At 36.3% G+C, this 13,728-nt stretch overlaps 1 protein-coding gene across 1 annotated transcript in view; it reads right to left on the reverse strand.

Annotated features, from left to right (window-relative positions):
* Positions 1–13,728, reverse strand: part of LOC131144205 (OPA3-like protein) — a 60,700-nt gene that overhangs the window by 5,166 nt on the left and 41,806 nt on the right. Inside the window, exon 3 of the mRNA XM_058092680.1 lies at positions 2,831–2,917. Coding sequence (XP_057948663.1) covers positions 2,831–2,917 — 87 coding nt within the window. The remainder of the gene's footprint in view (positions 1–2,830; positions 2,918–13,728) is intronic.

Consider the following 13,728-nt stretch of genomic DNA (forward strand, 5'->3'; position numbering starts at 1 on the left):
GGTTCGAATAAAGACCTCGAATGGCTTCCCAGACGTCTTTAGCAGTGGGAAGAAATAGGTGAGGTTTTCCAATGGCAAGTTCCATGGAATTGATGAGCCAAGCAATAATAAGAGAATTTTCAAACTGCCATTTTTTTAGATTAGGGTAACCAGCGGTCGGTTTCGATATTTCGCCAGTCAAATGCCCCATTTTGCCTCTTCCATCAATCACCAATTTAACGGACTGAGCCCACTCGAGACAGTTGTGCCCATTGAGTTTTGTATCTGTGAGATAAAGGGCTGAATTCTGCGAAAAGTAATCGGCACATAGAGGCTTGGGAGGAATAGTGGGATTGGGTGGAATGGTTTTGGAAGTATCGGAAGAGCCAATAGGATTTCTTTGGGCGCCAATCATCACTGACTTATACGACATCATCAGAGGAAAGAACAAAATAGAAAAAGAGCACGAGGCTCTGATACCATGAAGGTTTTTTGAGAAGAAGAATAACCATTCTTATTAAATTTCAAGGGACACGAGTACAAGATAAATAGTAGAGGAAGGCCACCAAATTAGGAAGGCCACAAAATCAGCAAATCAAATCAGCATATCTCTAGGCTAGAAAATAGGAAACAGAAACTACAAGAATTTGAAATAGTAATTTCAGATTTTATTTGCAAAAAATAGAATTTCCTAATTTATTCCCTAGAAATCTGACACACAATCACTAAAGACATCCTAAGATTTAGTATTTAGTGGTGTAATATAACCACTTCCATCGGTGTACAGTTTATAACACGCCTTACTTATCATGATATTTTATTACTTCTAATCAAAATATTTCACAATATCCTCTGTTACGAGAAATTGGAAGTCAAATTACAAAATGAATGTAAGACTTCAAAATTTAAGACCTTAACACATACACCAACATTTAAATTATTTAAAGCCCAGTCAAATAAAATCACTTGGGAAATGTATTAATTAGGTCCATGTCATCACATTGACCTTAATATATAAAATCACACAATGTGAATAGACATGATGAGGTTCATTCGAAATGGTCCTGCTTTTTTTTTTATATAGCAAAAGAAATTTCATTAATAGGGAAAGAATTTACAAGGAGGGAGGGTAAGATATCTCCCGCAGAAAACCTGATTCAAACCAAAAAGAGAAATACTAAAACAACAAAAATCAAGCCAACTAGTTCCTTCAATCCCTGTTTAAGTCTTGAAAACTAGCTTCCCTAAAAATTCCAAACCCAACACACCATAAAGAAGCCATATACTGAATCTTTTCCCACACCAATGACCAATTTAACTTCTTCAAATTTAAAATGGTACTGTTACATGGGTACTTTGTCTCCATCATCTCGTATTCTAAATAAATGTAACACGAAGTGCGCAAAGCTCCCAACCATCAAGGTTCTAGGCAGGGTAAGATGTATGTAGGCTTACCTCTAGGCTTGGAGAATATTTCAAACTCCCGTTATTTGAACCTGTGACCTTCATGTTTGGATGTAAACACCCTTACCATTGAATCAAGTCTCATTCACATCTCCCATTCTAAGCAAAGAAATTAAAATATTGAGTGAAATTTTGTCCTTTTACAATAAAAAGTCACCTAAAAAGAAAAATCATGTTTGGCAAGGTGTTAACCTCCAAACAATTTTCACTGAAGTGTCTCAAGTTTTCAATTTTTAGAATTATTTATACAATAACATTTGAGTACTCCCTCGATCTACAACCTCTCCCTTCCCTTTAACCCACATCATGACTCCAACCCTCCAGGAAAAAGTAGAAGAACCCTTGGGGCTATAAATCACTTTCCATTATGATGGTGATATATAAATATACATATACAAGGCCAATATTTTCAAATGAGAAAAGGAAAACCACTTAATCAATGTTTATTGCCATTAGAACAATATAAAGCCCTAGTTAATTTGTGTTTCATATTGCTCAATCAAGTAAATAGGGTTGTCCATTAATTGTTTGGAACGTAATTTAAAAATAAGGGCATAAGATACAATTTGTTTGGACCTTTAAAATTGTCAATCAAAATTAATTTAAAACGGTTGTTAGTGTTATTTTGATATGTGGGGGTGCCTGTGTAATTATATCAAACCTTAAGAAGTGCCAGTGTTATTTACCCATTTTTTCAAAATAACATGCCTATGTAACAAGAACCCTAATAATAAAAAATTATGGACTGTCAAATTCAGCCACATGGCAAAATTCTATGTGCATTAGGTATGTACATTATATCTTGTTTACATTAAAGTTTATATGGTGGAACATTGAAAGGCAACAATGACATTGTGTGTGTGTGTGTGTGTAAAAACTTAACTTTATATATGAAAAATAAATAAAGCCCATGCAACTGACCGGTCTACAGAAAATCTTGTTAATAATTCAAAAGCCTCACATTGGGAATTTGATGAATTATGAAATGAAGCATTATGACAATAGAAGAAAATGACAAAAGGAATTTTGATTAGAATCAACTGATAGAGAAACAAGAAGAATTTATCCTTCAGTCCCATCACCCCACGAGAATCAATTGTTCTTTACTAAATTACAAGAGGCAAGCAGATAGCATATGAAGAACTCCATATAGTGGTCCCAAGAAACCAATTTAATTTGGGAATGCTAGGTATTTTTTTAATAAAGCAATTACTAGATATATATAATGGCATTAAATGAGCATGAGAAGATCTTTCTAGAGAAGCATCAAGACATAAATTTAGGTTTGTTTCTTGAATCTTAGATATAGAAATAGTGATTCTTGAAAGATCGCACCATTAACACAACAATTCAATATCCAAAAGAACAAAAAGAATTGCAGTGTTACCTCAAATTCTTGCCTACGCAGTTCCTCCTTTCTAGCTTCTGATCTAGAACTTCTTTGCACCTCAAAGATCACAGCAGCTCCTGCAACCTATATTTTAGAAGTTCAGGTATGTTAGTCTAAATAGCTACTTGATGCAGGACCAATTTCCAACAACTTTAATTTTCAATTCCAATCTCCTAAAGTAATACATGAGTGCCTATTCATAGGCTTATAATGCATGAAAAATAAGTAATCTAAATTAAGAAACCTAATTAAGCCAAAATATGAGTTTTCTAAGCTCTCAAAATATTAATATCCTTGAATCCAGAATATATGACCAAAATAAATTACCCTAAAAATATAAAAGAAATTACAATAAAATAAGGAAATTCAAGTAGATCCTTTTAGTATGTTGCATCATTATTCCCACTAGAAAAAACTTGACCTCAAGTTTTAAAAATCCAAAGGATGAAGGATAAAGACCATAAATAAGGTTAAAGGAGACCAGGGTAATTTGTTATTTTCAAAAGGAAACAGGATTGTATGATAGGAGAGCTCTTTGAATTGGAGTTGGCAAAATTATGAACTATGAATTCACGAGGGTGGAGCTTCTGCTCCCAAGACACTGATTCTTTGATCTTAATAGTAGCTTCCTCAACTACCTTAGCCTGTTGGAGATCGGTCACCCAATGCAATCGTTCTAAAATTTCATTAGCAACTTCCTCAACTACATCTTCTTGTTGGACAACCTGTTCTTGATTAGGTGGAAAGGAAGGCCTCTCTTCTAATTTTTAATGCTTAGGCCCAAAGAACAATATAAGGGTGCAAAGCATAGAATAAATCTTGTTCATCTAGAACCTAACTTTTCCAAAGAAAATTCAAGATCATTTTTTTCTGGCCAATTCACATTGGTCTAATTTGATTGAACAAATTCAATTCTGTTTCACATTAGTCCAATTTTATTGAACAAATTCAATTTGAACTAGGTTAGTTGAAAAATCAGCCTACTTTGGACGAATTGATGTTTGCTGACCATAAATGACTCTATTTTAAAATAGCAGCCTCCTTCGAAACTAGGGCTGGCTTCTTCAAGCAATTGAAAATGGTGCACAATATGATTGTCAAGCAACTCCAATGGCTTCATATGACGCTGGTGGTTGAGCAACAAAAATGTCAAGGTCCAACTCCTACAGAGAAGGTTGTTACTTGTTAGTGACGAAATAATGACAAGCTATTGACACTTTTTGGCAAAGAGGAGTCAAACTAACATCAATTCAAGCTTGGAGATGCCAAAATTTTATCAAGTGGTCAAGGATGACAATGGAAACTTGTGACAATGGAGGCTTGCTTTCATCAATTTTGGGAGTACATAGAGCAGGGCCATCTAGAGGTTGCATGTGGGGAGTTTAGGCCATCTAAGGATGGGCAAGTATGGTCAACGAAGAGGATGGTGGTGGAGATGGGGCTGATGAAGGTGATTTGAATCGAAATCTTGAACCCTACAAGTGAGGGTTAAAACTCAAAGATAGGGGTAAGCATAATTCGGGGAAACCCAAATTAACCGAATTAACTGACCGAAATTGGTCGGTTTGGTTCGGTTAAGAACACAAGATCGGTTGGTTCGGTTATGGTTTTACAAAGTTCAGTTAAGAAGAATGTTAATTCAGTTAACCGAAATAACCGATTTAATAATTAATTAAAATTTAAATATAAATTAGTAAATGTTAATTTGTTAATATGTTAATTAGTATATGCTAATTTGTTAACATGTTAATTAATATATGCTAATTTGTTAATATTTAATTAGTATTTGGTAAAAAAATCTACAATTATATTATGTTTTTATTAATTAATTTCAAATTAATTCGATTAAATTCGGTTAACTGAATTACCCGAAAAGGTAATTCGGTCGGTTCGATTCGGTGAGGCCCCTCAATTCGGTCGATTCGGTTAACAATTCTCATTAACTGAAAATTTCGGTTAATTCGGTTAATTAACCGAATTTGGCCGAACCGACCGTTTGCTCACCCCTACTCATAGACAACCTTAACAAACACTGAGAGTTGAGGCAAAAAGAAATGGAAACTCAAATCAAAGGAGATTTTGAGAATTTGAGTGACAAAGAAGATTCATATGAAGAAAGAATGAGATTTGACCAATAGGAAAACATTTAGTCATAACAACAATGGAAAGAGAGACAAAGATTTAAGGAAAGAACTAGTGGGAGGAGTGATACTTATGAAGAGGAGGGTGGCTCTAGTAGCAATAGTGGTCTTGGTAGAGCCAAATCACGTAGTGTTCAAGACACTGAAGGTAGTGAATGAATGGATCAATCCCAATCCCAGAAGCTAGACTAAGGACAATGTGTCTTGCTCATGAAAGAACCAGTAGTACCACACAACTAAAGATCAATACCAAACTCCTAAAGAAGCAAGTAAAGGAAAGCGGTAGGGAAAGTGTAACATATAATTGGATCACAACAAATGTTCCTAACTCTTAATCTATGTCACATATACTTGATATTATTGCAAAGGTTAGAAAAATGAGAAAAAGGGCCCAAAACCCTATGAGATCTCTGAAGTTTATTTGGAGCAAGAGTATCATGATATGAAGAGTCATATATCATTTTCGCTCGCATATGAAAGGAGCATTATGTGTTTTGGATGGTTACGACCAACTAGAAAACACATGATAAATTTTCTAGTGTACTGCAATAGGGTGTTGTGTTCCATAAGTCAGTTGATGCCTCATAAGTGTCTAGAGGAACTATTTAGGAAATTTTGATTGTTTATGTAAATAGTTTTGTAGACTTGTATGTTTTTTATTAGGGATTATTAATACTAATTATTAAATCCATAATTTGATTCCAGATTAATGGATGAAGTTGTTGAAGAAATTAGAGAGGAAAATGTTGTCCAAATAGTGACTGACAATGAAGTTACAATGAAGGCTAGGGGGACATTATTGATGCGGAAGAGGCCTAATATGTATTGAATAGCACGTGTAGCTCATTGCATTGACCTTGTATTAGAAAGCATTGTTGAGAAACATAATGTCTAAAAGGTCTTGGAAACAATAATTTTGTTCATTTACACTCACATCAACAATGAATTTCACGAGGAAATCCACAAATAATAGAGAATTGTTTCATCTTACCATTACTTGATTTGCCACCAACTTTATTACTTTAGATACCATTGTAAGGAATAAAAATTTTTTTGAGGGAAATGCACACATCAAATGCTTGGAAACATTCAAAGTTTGGGATTGTAAAATCAGGCCTACCATATGAGGCTAAGAAGATTATATTAAGGAAAGAGTTTTGGCAAAAGGCTTTAGAGATAATTAAGGTGTAGGAACCCTTGGTGAAAGTTCTAAAATTGATTGATGGTGATGAAAACCAACCGTGGGTTTCATATACGAGACAATTGATAGGGCAAAGCTTGCAATTCAAAAAGATCACTTGTTTTAGAATGATTATTGGAAAACAATTGATAACTAGTGGATTTTCAATTGCATTAAGATATGCAGCTCAATAGTTTTAATAATTGCATTTTTAACTTTTAGATTACACAAAATGCTATATCGCTATGTGCTTATAGTAAAGCACCATTACTCATTAATATGTTTATGAATCTAATCTATTTTCTCAATCCTCGATTTGGGCCCACCCTTCTCTTGCATAGCTAGAGAAATTATTGATGGGGTCAAAAAACTAATAACTAAATTGGTGCCAAAATTACATACTCAAAGTCGGGCAACTAATCAAGTATTGAGTACTCAATGATAATTTATATCGAGAGAATGACTTTATAAATATGACACACAATCATCCATTTGTAGTTATTTTCCAAGATATTTGGTAGTTAGTTGCTGAGACATTTGGTACCCCATTGGCACATAGAGTAGTTATACAAACAAATCCTAGTAATTTAAGGATGTTTAATAACTATTTCTATTCTATGTTCAAATTTTCCTTTTCAAAACTTGTACTTCTTCAATTATTTAATGCAGCAAAATGGTGGATTCATTATGGCATATGTAAGGAAAAAGGAAGGAACTAATGAAGTCGTGCTAAATTTGCAATATTTTGGGGTCTGTGGAAGGAACGTAACACACTTATATTCTTAGGGAAGAAGATATCACTTTTGTTGGTGTGGGAGAAGATTCATTATTTGGCTTCTCTTCGGTATGTGGGTAATGAAAACTTCAAGGGGATGTTCATTTTGGATATTCATTAGTTGACTTATTATTAGGGCACACTGATTTTCCTGTATTGTTTTTGTGCCTTTTGGTATTTCTTTTTTCGTTTCTCTAGGGCTTCCAAGAGTTTGATAAGGAGATGTCTCTTCTCCTAATAGTACATTCTTAATCTATCAATGAATTTCTTTTGCTATGGAAAAAAAAATTATGGCATGTGTGCTCCCAAGCTTCAACAAATAGAAACCAAGAGTTCTTAGCCAAACCATATCTACTTCAAATATTGAACATAATTAGAGCACATTTAGCCTCACCCACACAAAAAACAAGGCAACTCAGAAGTATATAATGTGACAAAAACTTGTTTCTTGCATTATAACATGAGGCTCAAGTTGAGGCAAACAATAAGGAGAATCCAATAGGATATAAAAGATCGTTCAAAGCCCATTAACTTGGATTACATCATTGAAGAAGATGATCCTTTGAATCCATGGCTTAAAGAGAAATAAACACCATTTTACTCTGATAATTCGAACTAGTTAGATGAAGAAGTTGATGGTACTAAGAAAGTAATTGATGAACCACCAATAAATGTGCAAGATTCAAGTTCACTCCCGAACAAACACATGATAATAAGTGTTTTGAGCCCACTAAGTCATAATGATGCTACTGCTAGTGGTGATAGTGGGGTGGGTGATAGTGGTGGCAGGGGTGAAGGTGTAGTGTATGATTATAGGCAAGGACAACAAGAGGCTATGGATATGACACAAGGATATCATTTGTAGGGGAAACATCATTTGGTCATTGTAGATTTAGATGTGCCTAGAAATTATGATTTGGGTAGTCCTCAGTACCAATCTTCACAACCCAAGAGGAATGCTACTAGTGGTTGCCCTCTTTCGGAGTCATAGAGCACAACCTATAAGAAGTCACAGCCATCAAGATTGAGGATCTTTTCTGAAGAGTCATATGATATGGTTCGTACTTTTGGAGACTTTAAATTACATGATTCATCACACATCACAGTTATTAGATCTCATGATGGTAGTTACTATCCACCTCCACCACATTAGAATTTTTATAACCTACATCTTGCATATATCCCTATGGAGCTTTTCCCAGTGGTTCTAGTGAGCCTTCTACTCACTACTTAGAGCCAACCCAGCCACAACCTATGGGTATGGATATGATCCAAGATAAAGTCAAGGAGGAGATTATGCACCTCCTTTTTTAGTTTGATTTTCGTCACTAGTGGACTTTTAGGAGCAACAAATAAATTATGTGAACATAGGTTTATTAGTTATGTATTTCCACAAGGGCGGGGAGAAGATTCCCCATCAACTGACACTAGAGATGGAGACAAGACTACGAACAACCTCCATATCATTGTGTATGATGGTGACTTGTTATAATGTAATGAATTTAATGTATATGTATGTAGACCCAATTTATGTCTCTAATTTATTGGTTGTCAATTTCAAGCATATTTCTTTTTTTTTTCTTTTTTTTTTATAATAAAATAAAGTATTTAAGATAGAAAGAAGAGAAGGTACAACGTGTGGGGACAAGAAGTCCACCAAATTAAAAGAAAAAAGACAGAAGAAAAAAGAAAGATAAAAGAAAACAAAAAACACAAGACCAAAAAATGGAACTAGAACGAAATTAATATAAAAATGATGTTGTGTATTAGATTGTTTTTAGGTTGAGTAAATGCAACCAAATTTCATAAAACTCGTGTTTTGGAATATTCCATGATTATTCTTTCATTTAGGCATGGTTGAACCTGCACGAAAAATGTTCACAGCCACTACAACTACTTTTCTGTGTGTAACATCCGCTTCTCCCGCATCCTACAACACCCATGACTGCTACCCAACATTACTTGCAACTACGATTTAAAAACATGCCAAACACACAAACATGACCATAAAAAATCCTTCATCAAATGTTCAATTGTCTCTGCTATACCTACCAAAATCCTAAACAAAGACAAAAGTAAAGAGCAATAGTAGAAATACAAGAAGAAATAAGAGTAATCCTATCCTTTAAAAGAAATATTAGCATGTTTCCAACCCTAGAGACAATGATTCACTCTCTCAAAAACCAAAATTCAAAAGAGATAAACCTAGTGTTACTTCATGAAAGACAGCCTATATAAGACAAAGGTCACTCCAACACCTCACAGCCCACTTAACCTATTATTAGACCTACAAACCATAGTTGACCCTAAGTTAATATCAACAACACTATTTTCCACATTAATTTTACACACAAAGACTACCTCAAAAGTTAAAAATGCTCATTAATGAAGGCAATAACCAAGAGTAGCATCAATCTCCAAAAGACAGTATCATCGGCAAGCTGCAATTGGTGAATCTTGAGCCCTCTCCCCATATATAAAGGCCTTAGATAATCCTCAATCCCTAAGCATGCATCACCGCCTTACTAAGTGCAACATCCACCAAAGTAAATAAGAAAAGAGAGAGAGGATCACCCTGCAGCGAACCACTACTCAGGCTCACCATTAACAGTTACTGACATAGACAAAGAAGTGCAACTGCTAGTCAATTTCCTCTCTCCAACACATATCTAAGAAACCCAAATTCATCACATTATAAGCTTCTCAAATCCAAGTTAATACGATTCCATGATTACTCATCCTTACACGTTACAACATCATCAACACTCATTTGCAACTAAAGTATCAATCTATCCTTGATAAAAGAGACCTTCCTTGGGAAGCTAAGATCAATTGGCTTAGTTTGATAATTGATGAATTCTAGCAATACTTGTTCTCTTGTACCTGCAGTGTGCTTTGAGCTGCCACGATTTATCATTTACGGAAAGCAAGAAAGCCAAGACCATATGAAAATGCTGTAGTTGTTGAATCTACTATTAAAAAAAACCCTTCTTATGTAGATAGAAGAAACATTAGTTCTAGAAAGATCAAATCTGATGGTTGAAATGAAGGCTTGTTTCCACGAGGAGACTATATGTATATATAAGCCTTCTAATTTTTGCTTCATATGCTGAGTTGTGCCTTGTACCTTTCCGCAGCGATTAATATATTCTCTTATTACTTCATCAGTTCTTTTAAAAAAGAATAAAGCACTCCATGACATATACAGTCATACACAAAACTTCATTATTCTCTTGAACAGCACCCTAGCCAATTCTTTTTAATAGCAAAAGAATTTTCATTAATAGGGAAAGAATCTACAAGGAGGGAGAATAAGATATCTCCTGAAAAAAAATCTGAATCAAGCCAGAATAAATAAATAAAACAGAAAAAATCAAGCCAACCAGTTCCTCCAATCCCTATTTAAATCCTGAAAACTAGCTTCCCTAAAAATTCCAAACCCGACACACCATAAAGAAGCCATATACTGAATATTTTCCCACGCCAATGACCAAATTAACTTCTCCCAAAAAATAAAAAATCCTCACGTTACATTCCAGCCATAAACCACATAAGACTGCAAACTTGCCTCTCTTCCACAGATTTGCACTATCCTTCTTCCAAAGCCAGCAAATGATATGACTAACATCTTCCAGTGAATAGGGGCAAACCCAACTCTCTTCAATAATACCAAACAGTTTGTTCCAAACTCACTTCGTATAACTCTATGCCACAGGGAATATCTTCCAAGGGAAAGCACCAAACCATTTAGCAAAAAGTGCGGTGTTGTTAGACACCAAATTACCAAGACCCGACTCCCCCCCCCCCCCCCGCCCCCCTCCTTTTTAGACCAACAAACCTCTGTCCAGCTCCAACTACTTATTTCCTAGAAAACTACCTCTTTCAACTCATTTTTAATTGAAACTGTAGAAATCCCGAATGATTTGGAAGGGATTTGGAGGAGACTGTGGTAGAAGATTAAGGCTCTAATTAGATCCAATATTTAGGCTGATTGTATGGGTTGACTTTTATATTTCCAAATTTTATACTCTGTGTACATGTTAAATAGGGACTCGAGTATGTAAAGAATACACAATTGAATATACAATTGATTTATTCTCATTTTCTACATGGTATCAAAGCTCAGGTTACTCTGAAACCCTACGCAATCCATGGTTGCCCAAAAAGGAGACAGCCATGAGTCCAGCCAATCGGCAACCCAGGAAGGAGAGTCGGAGATAACCTCCTCCATGGGCTCGGCCGGTGAATTCGAGAATTCCCCACTCCATCTTACTGTTGAAAAATTCAATGGTAAGAATTACAGAGAATGGGCACAGTCAATCAAACTCGTTATTAGACTCGGTGACCACCTCCTACCGATGCAGTGACATCCCAAAAATGGCGGTCCGAGAATTCCTTGATAACGTCATGCTTGATAAACTCTATGAAACCAGTCATTGGCAAAACGTACATGTTTCTCCCGAAGGCAAAGGACGTGTGGGATGCGATGCGTGAGACATACTCCAATGCTGAAAATGCTTCCCAGATTTTTGAGTTGAAGACGCGGCTATGGCAGACAAAGCAAGGAGATTGGGAAGTCACAGAATACTACACCGAGATTCTCGGACTTTGGAAAGAACTCGATCTCAGCTGCGAAGAGGAATGGGAATGCACAGGTGACAGTGTACGTTTCAAGAAGACGATGGAGAACGAGAGAGTATTCGAGTTTCTGGGGGGGCTGAACTGAGAGCTTGACGATATGAGGAGCAAGATTCTAGGTCACTAGCTGCTGCCCTCCATTCAAGAAGTCTTCTCTAAGGTTCGGCATGAGGAAAGTAGGAGGAATGTGATGTTGAAGGAGCAAAACCAGTCTAGGCCCGAGGCATCAGCTCTTGTAACCTGTGGGCCTCATACTGGATCCAGCCCAAAACAGTCTAGAAGGCCCTATTGTGAGCATTGCAAAAAAACGGGCCATACTAAAGACACCTGCTGGACCTTACATGGCAAGCCTGCAAATTGGAAGCCCAGACGGCCCAACAAAGCTCATGGTCATCAGGCCTCCACCGAAACCCAGAAAAAAAATAAAAAATAAAAATAAAAAAATAAAAAAAAATAAAAAAAATACAACAACAACAACATACCCATAGTAGTCCATGGCCCGACAGCTTCTAGTGGAGGATTTAATTCCGACCAACTTGCGAAAATATATGAGCTATTTTCCAATTTCCAAGCCTCGGGTCAGTCCTCTAATACTATGTCATCTGGTTCTTTAGCCCACAAAGGTACTTTTTTTATAGCCCTTAGTTCCACTTCTCATTTTACCCCTTGGATTATTGACTCTGGTGCATTTGACCATATAACCGATGCTCGTCATTTATTTTCAACATACTCACCATGTGCCAGTAATTTAAAAGTCAAAATTACCGATGGGACTCTATCCCCTGTCGCTGGCAAAGGGAGTATTCTAATTTCTGAATCTATTACTCTTGAATTTGTCCTCCATGTTCCTAATTTATCGTGCAATTTGCTGTCTATTAGTCAATTAACCAAATAGTCTAATTGCTCAGCTAAAATCCTAACCTCTCATTGTGTCTTTCAAGACCTATCATCAAGGGAGACGATTGGCAGTGCTAAGGAATGTGACGGGCTCTACTACTTCGACAAAGCTAATGTGAATGGGCCGTGTCCTCCTACTATTTGTAATTCTGCATCTAGTCCTAGGGAAAGTGAACTTTTGTTATGGCATAAAAGGATGGGACATCCTAGTTTTCAATATTTGCAGCACTTATTTCCTTCAATATGTTTGAATAAAGCTGCCTTGGATTTTCAATGTGAAGTGTATGAACTTGCCAAACACCATCGTACTACTTTTCCTAGATCTCAGTATAAACCATCCATGCCATTTAGTCTAATTCACAGTGATCTACGGGATCCTTCTCGTACTCCTAATACGACCCATAAAAAATGGTTTACTACCTTTATTGATGATCACACTCGTCTGTGTTAAGTATATTTTTTGACTAATAAAACTGAGGTTCGATCACTCTTCATGAATTTTCACTCTATGATACAAACCTAGTTTCACACAAAAATCCAAATCATTCATACTAACAATGGTACTGAGTATTTTAATCACTCCTTGGGCACATATCTTCAAGAGAATGGTATTATCCATCAAAGCTCTTGTGTTGACACCCCTCAACAAAATGGGGTTTCTGAACGGAAAAATCGACATATCCTTGAAGTTGCTCATGCCTTGTTGTTCACCTCTCACATGCCAACAAAATTTTGGGGTGACACAATTTTGACAGCCACATACCTCATTAACCAAATGCCTAGTAGAGTCCTATCCTTTGCAACTCCGCTCCAAAAACTCCAACAGACTTTTCCCAATTCTAGGCTCGGCCCACATCTTCCGCTTCATGTCTTTGGGTCCACTGTATTTGTCCATATACACGCACCCAAGCGAAACAAATCGGATCCCAGAGCACTTAAATGTGTCTTTCTTGGTTACTCTCCCACATAGAAGGGTTACAAATGCTATGACCTAATCTCCCAGAAACTCTATGCTAGCCTGGATGTCACCTTCTTCGAACATACCCCCTACTACTCGTTTCAGGGGGAGTCCTTGAGTAAAGCTCGACCCTCAAACTCAGACTACTTCGATATTGTTGTTTTCGAGACCACTCCATACCCCTATATCCACCCCTTCACCTAGTACAGAAGGAAACTTGAACTCGGGGGAAGATGCGGAAATACAAACAAAGAGGGAAACACTTGTCTACTCAAGGAGGCCGAAATCGAAGTCCAATGAGACACA

This window comes from Malania oleifera, chromosome 12 (genome assembly GCF_029873635.1).
Source record: "Malania oleifera isolate guangnan ecotype guangnan chromosome 12, ASM2987363v1, whole genome shotgun sequence".
NCBI classification, from domain to species: Eukaryota; Viridiplantae; Streptophyta; class Magnoliopsida; order Santalales; family Ximeniaceae; genus Malania; species Malania oleifera.